Source organism: Oryza brachyantha, chromosome 12 (assembly GCF_000231095.2).
Source record: "Oryza brachyantha chromosome 12, ObraRS2, whole genome shotgun sequence".
NCBI classification, from domain to species: domain Eukaryota; kingdom Viridiplantae; phylum Streptophyta; class Magnoliopsida; order Poales; family Poaceae; genus Oryza; species Oryza brachyantha.
Genome location: NC_023174.2, coordinates 2,188,034 through 2,206,582, shown reverse-complemented (window position 1 = coordinate 2,206,582; position 18,549 = coordinate 2,188,034). Strand labels below are relative to the sequence as shown.

The 18,549-nt window shown below is 41.6% G+C and overlaps 2 protein-coding genes across 3 annotated transcripts; one reads left to right on the top strand and one right to left on the bottom strand.

The window, feature by feature from the left end:
- The first annotated feature begins 9,151 nt into the window (after window positions 1-9,151).
- LOC102709227 (B3 domain-containing protein Os11g0156000-like) lies at window positions 9,152-11,222 on the top strand. Its single transcript, XM_040529318.1, has 3 exons — window positions 9,152-10,214; window positions 10,329-10,521; window positions 10,670-11,222. Exons 1-3 carry the CDS (start codon window positions 9,590-9,592, stop codon window positions 10,677-10,679), a joined length of 828 nt encoding a protein of 275 aa, XP_040385252.1. The 5' UTR covers window positions 9,152-9,589; the 3' UTR covers window positions 10,680-11,222.
- LOC102708945 (pentatricopeptide repeat-containing protein At5g04780, mitochondrial) lies at window positions 10,406-17,415 on the bottom strand. 2 transcript variants are annotated; one of them, XR_005812912.1, is made up of 4 exons: window positions 17,331-17,415; window positions 14,595-16,982; window positions 14,127-14,298; window positions 10,406-10,493 (listed from the first exon to the last, which is right to left on the bottom strand). XR_005812912.1 is itself a non-coding variant. In XM_040529317.1 (2 exons), exon 2 carries the CDS (start codon window positions 16,705-16,707, stop codon window positions 14,815-14,817), a length of 1,893 nt encoding a protein of 630 aa, XP_040385251.1. In that variant the 5' UTR covers window positions 16,708-16,982; window positions 17,331-17,415; the 3' UTR covers window positions 14,515-14,814. The 2 variants fall into 2 exon arrangements, 1 of the variants encoding a protein (XP_040385251.1); XM_040529317.1 differs by lacking the exons at window positions 10,406-10,493; window positions 14,127-14,298 and having other exon boundaries at window positions 14,515-16,982.
- Between the last annotated feature and the right edge of the window lie 1,134 nt (window positions 17,416-18,549).

The window sequence follows — 18,549 nt, the reverse complement described above, 5'->3', positions numbered from 1 at the left end:
ATATCGCGTGAAGCTTGTATTGCACAATAATAACTCATCAAAGCTTAGTACTAGTTCTCTCTCAGAACCAACAAAGCCACGTTCTCAATAAAAACTCATGTAGCTAGAGCCAGGGCCACTGCCTGGGGCTGAGCTCGATCAGTCCGATCTGACCCAACTCTTCAATCATCACTGAAACATGCATATGCTCCACATTAATAATAAGATGATGGACCCAAACACACAGAAATCTGAAGGAAAATAAAACATGCATATATTTGATCCTTTCACATGTAGTTTCATCCAGTTTAATCTCCTTTTTCCCATTAAGGCCCCCATCTGAAATTAGTTTACAGAAGACGATGCGTTTCAGTTATCTAGAACCAACATATTTTCTTCCTGCCATTAGTTTTCCATTATCCTAATAATCTTAAACCGAATTATGGATCGAAATTATCTACCTCATACTTTCTTCTGCATGATTTATCTAGAATTCTAGATAAGCCAGATCGAGTCGGGACATTACTCTCAATGCTTGGAATGCATGCTCACACACACATTGCAGAAAAGACATGCAGATGCAGTGATAAGAAAGTGGTGAGTGGCATGCAGGCAGAGTTTGGAGCACCAGCACCTTCCATCTGGTCCCTCACCCTTTATTTCATCTGCGTCATGAGAGTGCCAATATGATGAGGATGAATGCATAATAGATAGCATCATGGCAATTTGCAAAGCATCATGCATAGTAATTTTATCAATTAGTTGGATATTCACTCCTTTCTCACATGTCACCTAAATAGTTGTTGAAAAAATAAAAAGTTTCTACAAGATAGATTAATATAAGATAGAGGGTTTTTTTATCATCCTTGAAAAGTATCTCAAGGTACCAAAAATTTTAATATAAAATTTTGGCACCTCAAGATACTAAAATTTTATATAAAAATATGATACCTTGAAATATTTTTTCAAGTATAATAAAAAAAGCTCTAAGATATATGATTCCACAAACATGTAAGTTTAAATTTGATCTCTACAAGTTATAAAAAAACACCAAATTTAACTATGAATGTGGCGTACTAGTTCTGGTTTAATTTGTTATTTTTGTTATAACTTATAGAAATCAAATTTGAAATTACATATTTGTGAAATAATATATCTTACACTACTTCATCTCATCAATTTTTTTCAGATATTTTGTGGCAATTTGCAAGGACAGAATTGGGTAAAACTGCGTGGTATTGCTTTGCTAGGGGACCAGGGCCGGGCAATGCCATGCGGGCCTGCCCTGACAAGGTGATCTGCATCGGCAAAGCCCAGCCAGAGTCCAGCAGTCCAGACTCCAGAGAGAGGGAGAGGGGGAGAGGCCCACCTTGGGGAGCCCCAGCAAAAGGACGTCCGTCATCAGGCACACGAGGTTCAGGTGTGTGTCACCGGATTGAGGGACCCACCCACCCACCTGCAGTGTGACGAGAATCATTAGTCCCAGCTGGTCCGGGGCTTCACCCAAACTACGTCACTTTGGAGCAAGTTCAATAGGATAGTCAACTACTCGCTCTGAATTATTTATAACTAATTCATAGCAACTTATAAAACATATACTATTATGTTTTATATGTCATACACACGTTATGTCTTATGAGTACGTGCTACAGCTGACTATAAATCTGTATAGCTTACTTTTTTTCTCTCTCATCTTTTATCTGATTAAAATATATTTATAGTTAGGTTATAGTCTGTTATACTTGTTCTTAAGATAGCTTCGAGGTGAAAGAGAGGAAGAAGGCAGTGGTTGATCCGTGGAGCAGTCTGCCTGCAGGTTACCGATTGGGGGCAGCAGCACGCAGAGAGAGAGAGAGCGCGCGCAGTACAAAAAGGGATGACGTAAGTACGTGCCCCATGCATCCAGCTGACAAGATCCAACGAGGTGTGTATCGTGCATCAGCATGCACAGTGCCACAGTATACTGTGCTGCAAAATGGGAGATCTGATCAGCATCGATCATTGGTTCACACGAGTATTATATTGATATCGATATTTTTATTTACAGTAGCAGTAGAAACAAGCCAAATGGGAGGAGACGTAAGCATGCACGTACCGGTACCTCCTACCAGCTCGCAGGTGAGCGGGTGATCAGTGTGGAACATTTGGACAAGCACCATCGATCGCCTGCGCAGCAGCAGCGGCATTATGCGTTAGGGGCTGTTTAGTTTCCAAAAATTTTTACCCAAAAACATCACATCGAATCTTTAGACATCTAAATAGAGTATTAAACATAGACAAAACAAAAAACTAATTGCACAGATATGCAAGAAATCGTGAGACGAATCTTTTAAGCCTAATTAGTACGTGATTAGCCATAATTGCTACAGTAACCTACATGCGCTAATGACAGATTCGTTAGGCTCAAAAGATTCGTCTCGCGGTTTTTAGGCGAAATCTAAAATTTGTTTTGTAATTAGACTATATTTAATACTTCAAATATGTGTTTAAAGTTTTGATGTGATGCTTTTGCAAAATCTTTTTGCAAACTAAAGAAGGCCTTAGTTTATCATATTTTTCTCCAGGTTTTTTCTTGGCTTTTGCGTACTTTTCAAATGGCTAAACGATGTTATTTTAAAAAAAGCTTGTATAAACAAGTTTGTTATTTTATATTTCTAAAATAGATTTTTAACATTTTAGAAGTTAACTCCATCATTTATATGATTCAGTAGGTATCACAAAAGTTAAAAATCTTTCATATCTTTTATCTGCATCCATAAAAAGAACATAGCTCAGCTGTGTTCATTCGCTGTACACTGTGCCAGCTGCATGAGAGAAACTTGATGGCGTTTTGCTCCTCTAGCTTAGCTAGCTAAGAGGTCCACATGTACGTACAGCAGGAGAGGCTGGACCTCACCTGTGGGCCGCGCGCGTGGAGGAGAGCGGAGCTAGGCTGGACCGCCGGCTCTCTGGTCCGGCTGGGGACCCTGCCTCCGGCGCGCCGGCGCGGCGGCACGTGGACACCGGCGCCGGCGGGTCCCAGCCGGCCGGCCAGCACCAGCGCCAGTTACAGCACGCGCGCCTGCGTCGTCGATCGTCGTCGTCGTCGACAACGCGCCTAACAATGGCAGCAGCATGCAGCCAGCCGGCCCCTGCAGTGGACCACAGAGAGATAATGATCAATATGGCCATAGTTAAGCACACAACATGCAACTAGCTTACCTGTGCGTGCCGAACTGTTACGGTGGGGAAGAAGAACACGACGACGAAGACGAGCATCAGCAGTGAAAAGGACCAGCTGCTGCCGCTGTGGCTGGTGCGGTAGCTGCTGCCACATGCACCGGCGATGATAATATGATAGGAATGCTATGATGCATTGCATAGCTATCTAGCTAGCCAAGGCCCCGTGACAGAAACTGCGATGCACTGTGTGAGAGGGGGTGATGCATCTACACAAGTTCTTCGCTAGCTTCTTTTACCTGCTTGCATCGCATTGCTGCTGCTGCTGCTGCTGATGCGTCAGGTTCGTCGAGGGACAAGCGGCTGACTCTTCTTGGTACTGATACAGTGCAGCTGGGTACGTCCCGGGTGCTTTTCCATAATGCTCGCTCACCCTACTCGATCTTTCCTTCAGGTACCCCTTGGAGGAGACTACTAGGAAAAACACAAGTTTGGTGTTTTCTGTTGCTTATATCACGCAAGAATGTTAGAAAGAGATGTCTCATAGGTTAAAAAAAAGATCAGGCAAATGGAAATTATTAGCAACAATGTTCAGGCCCCTTTGATTCAAAGGACAATCATCTTTAAAAAATCATAAGAATTTTAGAGAATTTTATTCCTATAGGAATTTTTTCTTAAAGTCCTTTGAATCAAAGGAATAAACCCTATAAAATCCTATAAAATTCCTATGAAATGCCTCTTCCCATGCAAGTTTTGGAGGAAATTTAACAAGAGGCAGAACCTCATGAAAAAAATCCTTTGTATCTTTATCTGTGCTTAAATTTCTGTGTTTTTCCTGTGGTCCACTCAAACGGTTATTCCTACGTTTTCCTTGTGTTTTACAATCATCTGTTTTACACTTACATTCCTGTAAGAATCTTATATTTTTTTCTATTTTCCTGTTTTTTCATTCCTGTGATTCAAAGGGACCTTATATTTATTGAGTTTAATACAACAACTAGCTTATCTAGAGGATTAATTAAGCTAGTGATAATGCGAGCCGCAATTTTAATCTTGATATCTTGTCTTTAATACCAAATGTGACCATATCGACAAATAAATGAAGGATAAGAAGAATGAACTTGGCGTCTATTTTATTAAAAAGAAGCAATTATCTAATTTGAGTACTTGAAAACTGAAGTTCAAATTGAGTTCGACTGTTCAGCCACACCTTTCATTCTTAATTAATTCCTCTTAATACATATATATCGAGACTAGTACACTTAGAAATTGATATGTCAGGATTATGCTAGTTGCAAAGAGATAAGGCTTTAATTTTTAACATCATCAAGAGACAGAAACAAGCTTAATAGACTGGTTAGTGAAAAACAAAGATACTGCATGCTCCTTTCGTTTTAAAAAAAGGAGAATTCAAGCAATAAGCATATAAAAATTAGTACTATAAAATTACCTAGATGCCCCTATTTAAATGTATTGGTAGTATTAGTACTTCCTCCATCCCATCTTGTAGTATCAAGGACTTGTTTGACACATAGATTATGAGGTGGGATTGAAAAATGAAAAGTAGTTAGGGGTTTAAATGGTCTGGAAAATATAGATGGCTAGAATTTAACGTTGTCTTTATGGGTGGGATATTAGTTTCCTATCCCATTTGCCAAACATGCTCTAATAACTAATGTGATGCGACAGAGCTGGACTCCATTGTTCTCCACGTCGATTCAATCATGCAGTTACTATATCACCATTAATACAGCCATCACTCCAGATTAATGTACTTAGAATTTGGCACGTCAGGATTATGGCTACACTCAACAGGGGTGATTATATTTTTTTAACTTCAGCAAGCAAAAATGGAAAAGCTGAATATACCGGTTAGTGACAAAACAAATGTATTACTTCTTCCAGGGGGCGGCATGTTCGCGACTAAAAAATAATTTATGAATTAAATTTTTATATACATGTTATTAGTGATTTAAAAATTAAGGTTGAAAAATAAATTATGATGAAAAAATATCAAAATCTACTCTAAAATTAAAATTAAAATTAAAATTAAAATTTTGGCTTCGTAAACTGAAAAAAAAGATGACTTGCCAGTAAAATTTACATGACGTAAATAATTGTAAATAGAGGGGTACTTAACTAACATGATGCAATTGAACTGGACTCCATTGTTCCTCCGTCAATAATGCAATTATGTCACTATTAATACAACTGCAACTTCAGAGTTTGAGTACGCTCACCTTACGTTTCAGATCGAAGCCCTTAGCGTACGAGGAAAAAAAAAATCCTCGCTCATCACACCCTGCAACCTGTGTGTGCTCATCCTTTTTAGGGCCTCTTTCTTTCTCGTGGTAATCAGGAGGCCTTGCTTCCACTTTGTCTGCCTTCGCTAGAGAGAGTAGAGAAACCTCTTTAACGCTGACAGAAAGCGAGTACTAACATGACAGCATGCAGGCCCTGCGAGGGGTAAAAAGGCATCTGAAAACATACCAGTTTTTCTCTGCCATCATCTCTTCCTGCCCTTCTCTATCACGTCAGTCAGTCTTTCTTCAGTGCGCCAACAGATAGAAAAAAAAAGCTCCAATCTAGAGATCGTCTGCACCTCTCCTTTACGCATTCCCACAGCACACACCAAGATCTGTTCAAAAGATCTCAGATTTAGTCGCACCTGCATGGTACAGAAATTTAGGCAGTCGTCACAACACTGCAACATGACCATGCATGCATATGATCTTGCAACAACTACTGTGATGCTATGATTAACCTGGGAAATCTTACAGAAGAATGCTAATTATGCTGCTGCTGCTGCTGCTATACTTGCCTAGGTCCAGAGGACCCATCCAGATCATGGCGCTCCAGGCAATGAGATCTTACAAATAACAAAAGGTCCCCATTGAAACAAAGAGAGGCCAGAAACAAACCTGGATATATTAGTAGCTCAGGACATGTGTGCATTAGCCACAGGCCACGTAGAATAGACATCACACTGGGTATTAGTTTACACCAACCAGCGACGAACCACCACAAAAAATATTTTCGAAGTTCGTACTACATCTTAAACTAACACCGGTCCTAAAGGTGTTGTGTATATGCTTCCCATGTCCATATATCATGCCGTTCAAGGCTCTTGGTCATACACCTGCATGATCCTGGCATAAAAACGTACGTGGCCTCATGGAAAGGAACAGAACCACGAGAATAACATAATGAGGAGCATTAGCATGTGTCCCCTTATCTAGAGATTATCTGAATAAACAATTCCATAAGATACCAATTCATTCATGTGCATGGAGAAAACCAAACCTGAATTATCAAACAATTGGGCAGGTGAGCTGCATGATTGAAGTTGTAAGATGAACCTGCTGCGTGGCTCCCTAGCTCCTCATTGCCACCTTTAAATATGATACACTTGGGGCACAATTCACAGCCAGTGCATGCACTGTCCAGATGTTGCAGATGGGTACCAGTTTAGGAGTTCTGATCTAGTGCGTTCCTCCCCTCTTGAACAGATACCCAGCTAATACAACTGAAGCACAGCAGACTGTATCATTTTTCTTGGTCAATGTTTTGACAATAATGCAATTGTCAATGACTATATTATGTGTATATGTTTAACTACCATCAGAATCAGAGGCCTGTTTCAGAATTTGCAGGCAAATCCTTCCAGTGATTTAAAAAGATGCAACGAGACTATTCATGCCCTTTCTTTATTTCCCAGGAGTCTGGTAATTTCACAAGAGAGTAGAGATATGCACGCATCAGAAGTTCAGAACAGAGTACAGGGTACAGACATGAACTACTCACCTTTTGTAAATTAGGCTCCATCATTTGCATGAGACTGTAATCGAGTAACCTCCATGACTTTTCTTGACAAGATTCCATAACAAAACGAGCAACTTGAATTTAATCACGCATGTTTTCACAGTCCAAGAGATGCTAAGCATAGGCTCATCATGCAGACAGGGAGATATACTACAATTAGTTTAATAAAAGTATATGCATCAAGCATGAGATTAACTAGTACTCCAGTATACTACTCACTGTCTGCAGCAGATAGCCGTGTAGGTGGTGATGTTTATTGCATAGTACTAGTATCTGATACTCTCTCTATGTACGAGTACTGGCAAAACAAGAGCAGAATAACTTCTAGGGATTAGTAGTGACTACGAGGACCAGGAGTTGTACACGCAACAGCAGAGGAGGTGAAGGAATTGGGGACAAAAATCTGCATCAAGCTTATTGGAAATTGGAGAAGGGGGATCTCTGCGCAGGTCCAATCTTGATCCTATTTCCCATTTCAATGTTAGAATATTTTGACATTTGGGAACTTGGAGCCCCGGCACACCAAGGCAAGACAGGTAAGGTAATGCCAAGGCCACGTGAGATAATTATAATCAGATATTAATTCCCATTTTCCTGGCTCTAGTTAATGCCAGGGCAGAAGAAAACATAATGTTTAGCTGTTAGTATTTGACAATATCTGGATGGGTGATATGGTGCTAGAAAATATGAAGCAAATAATCGAATTGATGGAGCAATTACCTATGAGATCCGTTAAATCACCGTTATGATTGGATTCTGGACAAAACAACGCTCCCTCTTGGCCCCCTCCGGTTTCTCCAAAGGCTGACAAACTGAATAATACTTGGCATTAGTATACATTAGTGAGCACACAATGTATCTGACCATGTGATGGAATACTTGTCTCCAAAGAAGCAAGCAAAGCGACATTGCTGATTTTATCGTTAATATTTTACAGAATCTGATACAGATCTGTCGTTTAAAAAAATAAAGAACAGATCATCTTATGTTCTGTATTCCAATCCTCCAGCAGCAAGAGGTGCCCCCACAGGCCCCAAATGCCCTAATGAAATGATAAAGAACCAGTGATCTACTGTACTTATTACTAAGGTCATCATCCAAACACAAGAGCAGAGTAATGACCAATGGCTTTAGTCCCACGCAAGCAGACTCCTTCGGCGTCCTCAAGAGTGTCCCGGACGGGATAGGTTGTCCTGGGCCAAAGGTTTGAATGGAAACAATATCTTGCAGCCAATTCAATTCATTGTGTAAGAATCCAACCAAAACCAGCTTGTAACTTGCAAGTCTTGTCCTCTTAAGGGGGTGGTCAGCACACATTCAATGAGACAGGTCTCCTGACAAAACCCCTTGATTGTGTTGAATCTGAGATCAAGAAATGGCTGGTTGCTAGTAGGAGTACATGAGTAGTGCATGATAATAAGAGCACACAGCCCATACACCTCAAATGTCACATCTCACAAGACCTCCACCCTGAACAAGTTATTGCCTACTATCAAGTGGACCACCGATATATAAACTGCTGCCAATATATCAATCCATCCCTTTCAGCTAAATCTATCCCTAGGGAAATTTATGTCTCCACAGGTTTGCAACAAAGCCTCAGGCTCGTTTACTTCCCAATTTTTTTCAAAAATATCATATCAAATCTTTAGATATTAAAATAGAGCATTAAACATAGATAAAAAATTAATTGCACAGTTAGAGGAGAAATCGTGAGACGAATCTTTCTTAGTCATAAGTGCTACAGTAACCACATGTGCTAATGACAGATTAATTAGACCTAAAAGATTTGTCTTGCGGTTTTCAGGCAGCTATGAAATTCGTTTTTTCATTCGTGTCTGAAAACCTCTTCTCACATCCGGGTCACGTGACACCCAAAAATTCTCTTTTTATGAACTAAACAGGGCCTCAGTTCTAAATGAACAGTGGGTTAGACTCTTATTGGAAATTGGGTTCCTTACCAGGCCTTTCCTGCACCGTCCCAAAGCCAAATCGAAATTTGATGCCCTACAACACCAGGAACCTGGACCTCTACAAGTTAAAATGGAGAGTTAAGGACAGTGGTCATACATAGGCCCCAACCACCCATGCACATGGAAAGCAATGGTAGGGTCTACTCCACTGCAGCCCCTGGATGGCTGTGATTAGGCCACAATGGCCAGGCACCAACTTTTAAGTACCACCACCTGATCATTCCTCATCACCTACACTCAGACTATATATTCTAACCTCAGCACCTTTGAAGCCCTTCACTTTGATTCTTCCTGTCTACCTAGGTTAAAATACTCCCTCTCACTCTCCTTTCTCCCTCTCTATCTCCCCCTCTCTATATATAGATCTAATACACCAAGGCCTCGTATACTAGCAAATATCAATACATAAATACATGTTGGCACTCCCAATTCCCAAACCGTCTAAGCTCTACACTACTTCTCTACTAGTTGGAAGGCTATAAATGCCTGGCCATGATATATGCATGGTTCTCTACACAACACACCATCATCACTGCAACTCCTCTTCCTCTCCACTACCCAACTTTTGCCTCCAGACAAGAACCTAACACTCATCTTTGTTTCGATCGATCGCTTCTTCTACCCCTAGCTCACCTCCAGGCTCCAGGACAGCAGCAATGGCCATGCACCCTCTCGCCCAGGGGCACCAAGCCTGGCCATGGGGGGTAGCCATGTACACCAACCTGCACTACCACCACCACCACCACGAGAGGGAGCACCTCTTTGAGAAGCCCCTTACCCCGAGCGATGTGGGCAAGCTCAACAGGCTGGTGATCCCCAAGCAGCACGCCGAGAGGTACTTCCCCCTCAGCGGCGACTCCGGTGAGAAGGGCCTCCTACTCTCCTTCGAGGACGAGTCCGGCAAGCCGTGGCGGTTCCGGTACTCGTACTGGACGAGCAGCCAGAGCTACGTGCTCACCAAGGGCTGGAGCCGGTACGTCAAGGAGAAGCACCTGGACGCCGGCGACGTCGTGCACTTCGAGCGGGTGCGCGGCCTTGGCGCCGGCGACCGGCTCTTCATCGGCTGCAGGCGCCGCGGCGAGAGCGCGCCGGCCACCGCCGTGGCCGCCCCGCCGCCACCCGCCGTCCGCGTCCCGCCGCCTACACTCAACGCCGGCGAGCAGCAGCCCTGGAGCCCAATGTGTTACAGCACGTCGGGTTCGTCGTATCCTACCAGCCCTGCCAATTCCTACGCCTACCATCGCTCCCTAGACCAAGATCACAGCGACATACTACACGCGGGTAATCATACTATATGTAGTAGCGCTCAAGAACAAAGTAGTGTGATAACATGCAGCTACATGTAATTAAAGATCGTACCTTTCGCTTACACCATCGCCGGTGAACAATTTGCAGGGGAGTCGCAGAGAGACGCAGACACCAAGAGCAGCAGCGCGGCGTCGGCGCCGCCGTCGACGAGGCGGCTCAGGCTGTTCGGCGTGAACCTCGACTGTGGCCCGGAACCGGAGGCAGATCAGACGACGGCAATGTACGGCTACATGCACCACCAGAGCCCCTACGCTGCAGTGTCCGCAGTGCCAAATTACTGGTCAGTATTGTCAGCCATCAAAGAGTACCCGAGATGTAGAATTAAGCTAGCAGAGAACTAGAAATCGAATGAGATATAGCATTGAGATCAACATTTCTTAGATGAAATGTTCTAATGTGTTCAAATTCTCTTGTTTTTTCCTCAACAGGGGCAGTTAGTTCATGAGATGATGAGGAGATCTGAGGCCATGCTTGCAGAATCCTAACCACCAACAGTGAAACTAGTTACTACTACCAGCCTACTACTACTGTGAACCCAAGTGACAGGTTTGAATTGACCTGTGGAAGGAAAAAGAAGGAAGTGGGGGAGATCCCTTGTTTCCCGGACAATCTCCTTCCATGCATCATCCCCAGAGTGCCCCTTTTTTTCTGGGTTTTTTTCTTCTTGTCTTCCAGAAACCCTACTTACAGTACGGGGGGCCCTTGCAGCAGGTGGGAGGTTTCAGGAAACATCATGTTGAAAAGGAGAGGGAGAGAAGGAGAGGAGAGATGGTGACACACATGAGAAACAAAAAGGAGAGAAAAAAATGACATGTTTGCAAGTATGTATGTGTCATCTATGTATGTGAGTGGGTCCATGAACAAACTGTGAAGTTGATGTATCCTCTCCTACCTCCCTGAAGAAACAAAGTAATACCCCAATGGGGATTTTGTTCTCTTCCCCTTTCTCCCCATCTTCTTACACTGTTCTACATGCATATGTGACTCTTGTACTGTTCTACATGCATGAGTTTTGTTTTTTCAAAAAAAAAAATTACCTCGTGCAATCGATTCATTCAATGCTTTCACCTAAATGAGTATGCAAGGAGGGGCATGTGCAATGCATTTCTCCTTCTCTAAGCAACAGGATGGTGGTGATGCACTATTAGAGTAGTGTAGCGTTATGGAGGAAAATTCATAGATGCTCAAGAACCATTAAAGAAGTGATGTGCCACAAGCAATGCCGACACCTGGGGATTTTCATGTCCTGATCTTTTACTAGTCTATTAATGGACGGTCTCCACCTTTCTGTTCCCTCGGGAAGGAAAGACAAACAAAAGTTGAGCGTACAAGTGGGCTCAATTTGCCCTAATAGGATACAAAGAAAAAAGGCTGGCTAAGTTGATGGTCTAAGAGGCAGGTTCAGGCACACAAAAAGGCCACTAAGCTCCAATAATCCGCAAGATTCCCCTACAGCAGGTATCAAAAGAAAAATGGAGATCTGTCTCCTGCTTTTGTTGCCTATGTTAGAAAGGTTTGTACGAGGCTAACTACAGGTTTATTGTTCTGAACCCGGTCAATAATCCAAAGCAGTAGATGCCTGGAGAAGCATGGCCTAATTGAACTGACGTGGTGCTTAATTAACTTCAGGCAGTTAATTAGCTGTAAGAAGGTTTGCCCTCGTGTCAACTAGTGAAACACACCTATAGCTAAAACAATGTACCTGAAGAATCTAGAGCGAAAGCTTGTATACCTAGCTAGGTCACAAAGGTATTACCTAGCTAGGTCACAAAGATAATTTGGTGGAAGGAGCACATTTTTGTATGACAACTGAGAGAGTGAGAGCAGCTGCAAGTTGCCCTGAGAAGGTAGGCACACAATTTCTACGTACAGGACAGATTAAAAGTATATATAGAGCTAAGGTACTAGAATACCGATTTGATTAGGGAAATAAAGAATGAGATGCAGGCCTCAGATTCATCCGAATCGGGCTTCCTCGCGGCAATTGTGCTAGTGATGGTTAAACTTATAGGTTAACTACCGTATCAACAGCAAGATTTCCTGTCTGCTTGCAAGAACCGTAGCCATGTGCAGGGGGACGCAGGACGCTCTCCCTAATGACAAAAGATGAACCTTATCCGAGGCAGGCACTCCAGGGTTGCATGATTAACGCCTTTGAACCCAAATAATATATCTTAGCATTAGCAGAAAAGAGTCATGTGAGTGCCATAATGATAAAGTAGACCCTCACTTAGTCTATTTAACGCATACCGAGAAAAAAAGATTTGTTTTTTTATATAATGGAAAAGGAGGAGTTGTCAAAGGAGCAACTGCTAAGTACAGACCAATCACGTCATCTAAGTTAAAAAATATGCAGCTGATTGTGCATCTCTGTCTGGAACTATACCCCTGCTCTACCTGCTTAATTTTAGTATCTACTATTCAATATTTCAATGTCACTGCCTAGGATAGGAATACAAGTTTAGGAAAAAAAATAGGAGGGATAACCAAAGAATACTGTAGATACAAATGATGCATAGTGGTAAGCAGGCAATCAGTAACTACCACGTGATTAAACGGTTATACTACGAGATGAGATTGAGGATGCGTCACATGAGTGACTCTGTGACTGACCCACACCCCTTGGCTACTGGACTACCAGAACCTGACCCAAAAACTGGATGCAGCCATGCAGGGGCCCAACTAAAACCGGACCTACAAAATGCTATGATATATCCACCATGCATCACTGCATCAGCCACAAGGCCACAAAGCCCGCAAGATCCCTTTTTCTCTACAAGAAGCGCCTTCATGTAGATCATGAATGATCATGGTCCACAAGAGATGGCTAACGAGATGAATGGTCATCTCTTGTAGGCATTATTTGCCCTTTCCTGAGTACCCCTACCTGCTAGTAGTTCTAGACGCCAGCTTTTGTACACAAACAGTACTTTCCTTGAAAAACAGGTGTATCATGCGCATGGTGGACCAATGCCGACTTGTAAGGACCAAAGATATGGCCGGTTCTACCATGATGCGGAAACTATGCACAGCTAGCAAGCTGGTAAGGACGAGAAATGACAAGAACAAATATTTTCACTCAATTATTTTATTTATACCTCAAGTTATACTGTAAGTATATACAGGGAAGATATGTCAAATTGTTGATGATAAATACCTTGAAATTGTAACACCTAAAGTAACTCAAAATCATAATCAAGAAGATATGACAGATTGGTATGTTCAATAGTAGTACACTTGTCAAAAGGAAGAGGAAGTATCAGATAGATCATGTATTATTTGTCCATTTTCTTTTACTCCTATAAAAATGAGTAGTGGTGATTCGGAGTGGTGGTGAATTTGCCATCTACCCTACCACCAACACTCTTCTATTATTTGAAATGAAAAATAATTGAGACATATATATCGAATAATTTTATTAAATCTACTTTAATTAGATGCTAATGATATATTTTAATAAAATCACGTTGCAACACATGGATAATATGCTAGTTTACACAAAAGAAACTGTGATGAACATATTAGAGGTATATAGGCAACAAAAAACAGAGCCATTGTGCCGGACATTTTGTTCCAAAATATTCAATGACTTACCAAACCGGAGCCAGGACTAGATAGTAGAAGAATACTACTACGAAATTAAGAGATAAAAAGAAAATATTTATTCTCCCCACAATATGATTTAAGTCCCAGGGGGACTTGGTTGTTAGTTGTAAGCAGAACAAAAGAATTGCAAGAGCAAACTACAGATTCTTGTATTTAAGGCCAAAAAATGTTGGATACAATTATGTGCAATATAAATTTAAGTGTGGCACAAAAAAATATTGTACAGAAAATGCAAAGAACATGACAGGTGCAATAGAAGAAAAGGAGAGTGAAGAATACCACTTTTCAGAGTTCATCATTTTTGGAGTGGAGAAAATGATGACAAAGATTCGATCAAGGAGCCATAGCCAAAATGTTCATCAAATGGTGCACTTCTCACTTCTCAGTAAATCTACTGCTCCTGCGGAGCACTAGGACAACCAAATAATTCATATTGTGACTTCTTTAGGCACTGAAATCAGAAAATGTTGAGGTCAGTAGAAATCCACTTCTGACGCAGTATTTCTGACAAAAGTGTTGTCCTACAAATTTTCCGATATATGTTTCCATATAACAAATCTTGCATCTACTTCCATGAAGGCCAATACCAAAACCAAATCATGCTCGCATCTACTTCACATGCATGTCAGTGCAAAACTCAAATCATGGATTTTTAAGTGGCTTGCAATGCATGAAAAAATCACTGTACAAGATATATATCTGTAGGTCACACAATCTATTTAGAATTTCTTATAAATAAGGACTCACATCTGTGCTTCCATTTGTTGTGCACAATTCAGATGATAATGTTGATATTACACCAGATGGGGCCAGCAGCATGACATTATTGACTTGAGTGACAAAGAATAGCAATATAAGTCCTGACACAGATCTTTAGTGCGGCAGCGCCACTACTCACAGGGCAATAATTTGCTACATGATAAGGGTAGCACTGGTAGATAATTGCTATTCCTCATTCAGTCCTAGATCACCAGAAGTCCCCACAAGAACATGAGCCATCCTTAAAATGGTGAAATCGATTGATATCTCTGACAATGATTTTGCGTTCTGTAATACAGGATACAATCTTCATAAAGGAATGACAGTCTCCGCAGATCCTAAGGTTCTTGTATATAGTAATTGGTACATTAGGGGGCAAGCTGATTAAACCAAAAGCAAATGCTAGTTTCTCGCTGTGGTCTTTAAGTAACTCCTCTTTTTGGTCGGTATGCACATCATGCAGATCACATTGTGTGTTGGGTCTGTAGGAAATCCTTCTCATCTCATGGTAAATTTCCTCCAACTTATTGTGTACATCAGTTATTCCTGGGTGCTCTCTCTCTCCAACGACAAAAACATGAACATTTCCCTTTGCTTCAATCCAACTCCTGCCCATCTCCTTTTTAGCACCACTACACCTCAAGTATTTCCTTGCCATCACAACATTCTCCCAGTTTCCACTGGCAGCATATACATTTGAAAGCAAAACATGATTCCCTCCATTTTCAGGCTCAAGATGGAAAAGTTGTTCAGCTGCTATTCTGGCTAATCTAACATTCTTGTGAATCCTGCATGATCCAAGCAAAGATCCCCACATAGACGCAGTCGGTTCAAATGGCATTTTTTCAAGTAATTTCCAGGCCTCGTCAGTCTCCCCAGATCGCCCTAAAACATCAACCATACAGGAATAGTGAAGGACATTAGGCTCAACAGTCCGATCAGACGTTAGAAGGTTAAAGTAGTGACGACCCTCTTCAACTAAGCCTGTATGACTGCATGCTGACAAGACGGAGAGATAGGTAACTTCATTCGGAGATATCCCTACCTGCTGCATTTTCTCAAAAAGAATCATTGCTTCCCAAGAATGGGCATGCCTAGAAAAACTAGCAATCATTGCATTCCATAAGACAACATTCTTTTGCTCCATATCAGCGAATACTTCATAAGATCTTTCAATCTGCCCACATCTTGCATAGACATCCACAAGAGACGTTGCCACAAAAAGGTTACTATGAAAACCACTCTTAACAATAACTGCATGCACCTGTGTCCCTTCAATTATCAATGCTAAGCTTGCACACGTGCTGAGGATAGATGAAACAGTAAATTCAGTCAACTGAATTCCTCCCCTTTGCGCACTCCGGAATAAACACAACGCCTCTTCATGGAGACCATTCTGCACATATCCTGCAAATAATGAACTCCATGTAACTGAAGTTTTCTCAGGCATCCTTTCAAAAATCGAGCAGGCATCCTTAATCATGTTACACTTTGCATAAACATCAAGAACTGCAGTCCCAACGAAACTGCTAGAATCAAGTGCAAGCTTGATGGCAATAGTGTGTAACTGTTTGCATTCAATAATAGCATATTTTGCGGCACATGCACAGAGAGTGCTGGATAAGGTAAATTTGGTCATCTGGGTCCCTTCTCGGTGCATCCTTGAAAAAAGCTTCAGTGCTTCTACATCCTCTCTGTTATGAGTATATCCAGCAATCATGGTATTCCATGAGACTATGCTTCTGACAGACATTGCATCAAAAACACGACGAGCACAATCATTCTGACCACATTTTGTGTACAAGTTGATGAGAATATTGCATGTGACAGTATCAGTTACAAGCCCAAAATGAATGGCTAATCCATGGCAGCTTTTCCCAACTAAGAGGGACCTACTCTTCACACATAGCTGCAAGAGATTGTGGAGCGTAATGACGTCAATCAAATCCCTCTCAACCCTACTAAGATTTTTATCCTTGTGGACAATCTTGTGGTTCAGCTTGTTGCAGAAAGCACGAGTAGCAAAATAAATTCCAGAGCATGCCACAGTAAGAGATTTGGTCCCTTGACATAGAAGATGGTAATGAAACCAAATGCCCATCCATGCAAATCAACTGCTCGTATGTTCACAGTTCTACTTCAAGCTAACCTTTTGCCAATTTACTTGGTTTGATCAGATGCACTGATGACTCACAGAAAACGGCAGCTGATAAGAAAGTTTGGATGCTTGCCTACTGTTAAGAGCACAGGATTTGTTGTGGACACATGATAATTTTTTTTGTAGTTCACCTTCAAAGTTTGAGAATTTGACAAAACCTCTGGTGGGGAGAGGACATCAGCAACAATGATGTGGTATTCGCCATACATCATTCAATCCTGTCACATGATATTTGATCAGTAAAAGGGTAGAAGTTCTCATGAAAAAGGAACTACAAAATGTTAAAGAAGTTCACTAAGCACCATAGTTTAGATATAGAACGGATAAAAGCACAGGGAATTAATGGCTGACGAGATTCTTGTTTAGCATCGATGGCAGACAGACATGGTTTGCATCTTACTAGCCCTTGAAAAGAAGTGGCATCACAACAGTGGTAGGAACCCAGAGCAAATTAGCTCCATGTTTCAATCCCAAATGTTCAGCATCACGTTACGGTTTTATTCATCTGATAAATAGCACGCAGATACCACACGCAAACACAGTGTAGCGAAGAGGATTATGCTTACACAGCTCTCGCTCTCGCACTCTCTCTCTCTCTCTCTCTCGATCGGCAGGGCATTCCGTCGAACACCTCCCGTGCGCCCCCGCGCAAGAACACAGACAGCAGCACAACCGCCGCCGGGAGGCCGCACCAGCCACCGCACGCCTCCACTCCAGGGGGGCGGGGGTAGCGGGAAGGACCTCCGGGGAGCCGGGGTGGCGGAGAGGGGGGGGGAGGGGGGGATAAGATGGGTGATCGGCGCGCGGCGTGGAGGCGGGGGGAAGGAGAGAGACGAAGCGCGGAATCGCGAGGCGACGTGAGAAAGGATTAGAATTTAGGGGCGGATCTGGGGTTATGTCCCAGTAATGTTATATGGGCCGAAATTCATAGCGAGACCAATACAGGCCTGATCGAGTAAGAAGGCCCAAAACAAAGTGGCCTTTGGAGGTGGGCCATGATTTTGGGTTTTGCAGCTCCTCGGAGTTGCTTTTCTTTTGCGAAATTCAAAGTACTCCCTCCCTCCGTTTGTCTGATTTTTTTCTAGGAATATTTGATCATTTATCTTACTCAAAAAATTATGAACATATCATTTGTTTTGCTTGTGACTTATTTTATTATAAAAAAATTTTAAACATGACTTATCATTTTTTATATTTATACTAAATTTTTGAATAAGACGAATGGTCAAACGTTGCAACTAAAAAAGTCAAACATCTTACATTATGAAATGGAGGCAGTACATAACTATACTTTTTGTTTGCAAAAATATAGGTGCTGAATCTCTACCACTGCCCTATCACCAACTCTCTATTGTTTTTGAATGGATAGAAATGATACTCCCTCCGTTTCATAATGTAAGATGTTTAATTTTTTACTTGCAATGTTTGATCATTTGTCTTATTAAAAAGTTATGGAAATATTATTTATTTTGCTTGTGATTTACTTTATTATCAAAAGAACTTTAAGCACGACTTGCCATTTTTTATATTTGTACTAAATTTTTAAATAAGATAAATGGTCAAACGTTACAAAAAAAGCCAAACATCTTGCATTACGAAACGGATGTAGTAGCTTGGGACTAGGAGGCACATGTCAACCACTATCGTCCACTCTATATTTTTATAAAAAGAAAAAAACAATGTGGAATGAAAGAGCTCATATGTTATTAATAAATATATACAACAACTACCTAAATGTCCATGCTTTTTCATGGATAAGTAAAAAGCATATTTTCCATAATATAT

Bases quoted from the DNA above. Each gene is read 5' to 3' on its own strand.
- LOC102709227 (XM_040529318.1), top strand. From the start codon at position 9,590: ATGGCCATGCACCCTCTCGCCCAGGGGCACCAAGCCTGGCCATGGGGG. The intron at 10,215-10,328 runs GTAATCATACTA...AACAATTTGCAG, and splicing joins CAGCGACATACTACACGCGG to GGGAGTCGCAGAGAGACGCA.
- LOC102708945 (XM_040529317.1), bottom strand. From the start codon at position 16,707: ATGGGCATTTGGTTTCATTACCATCTTCTATGTCAAGGGACCAAATCT.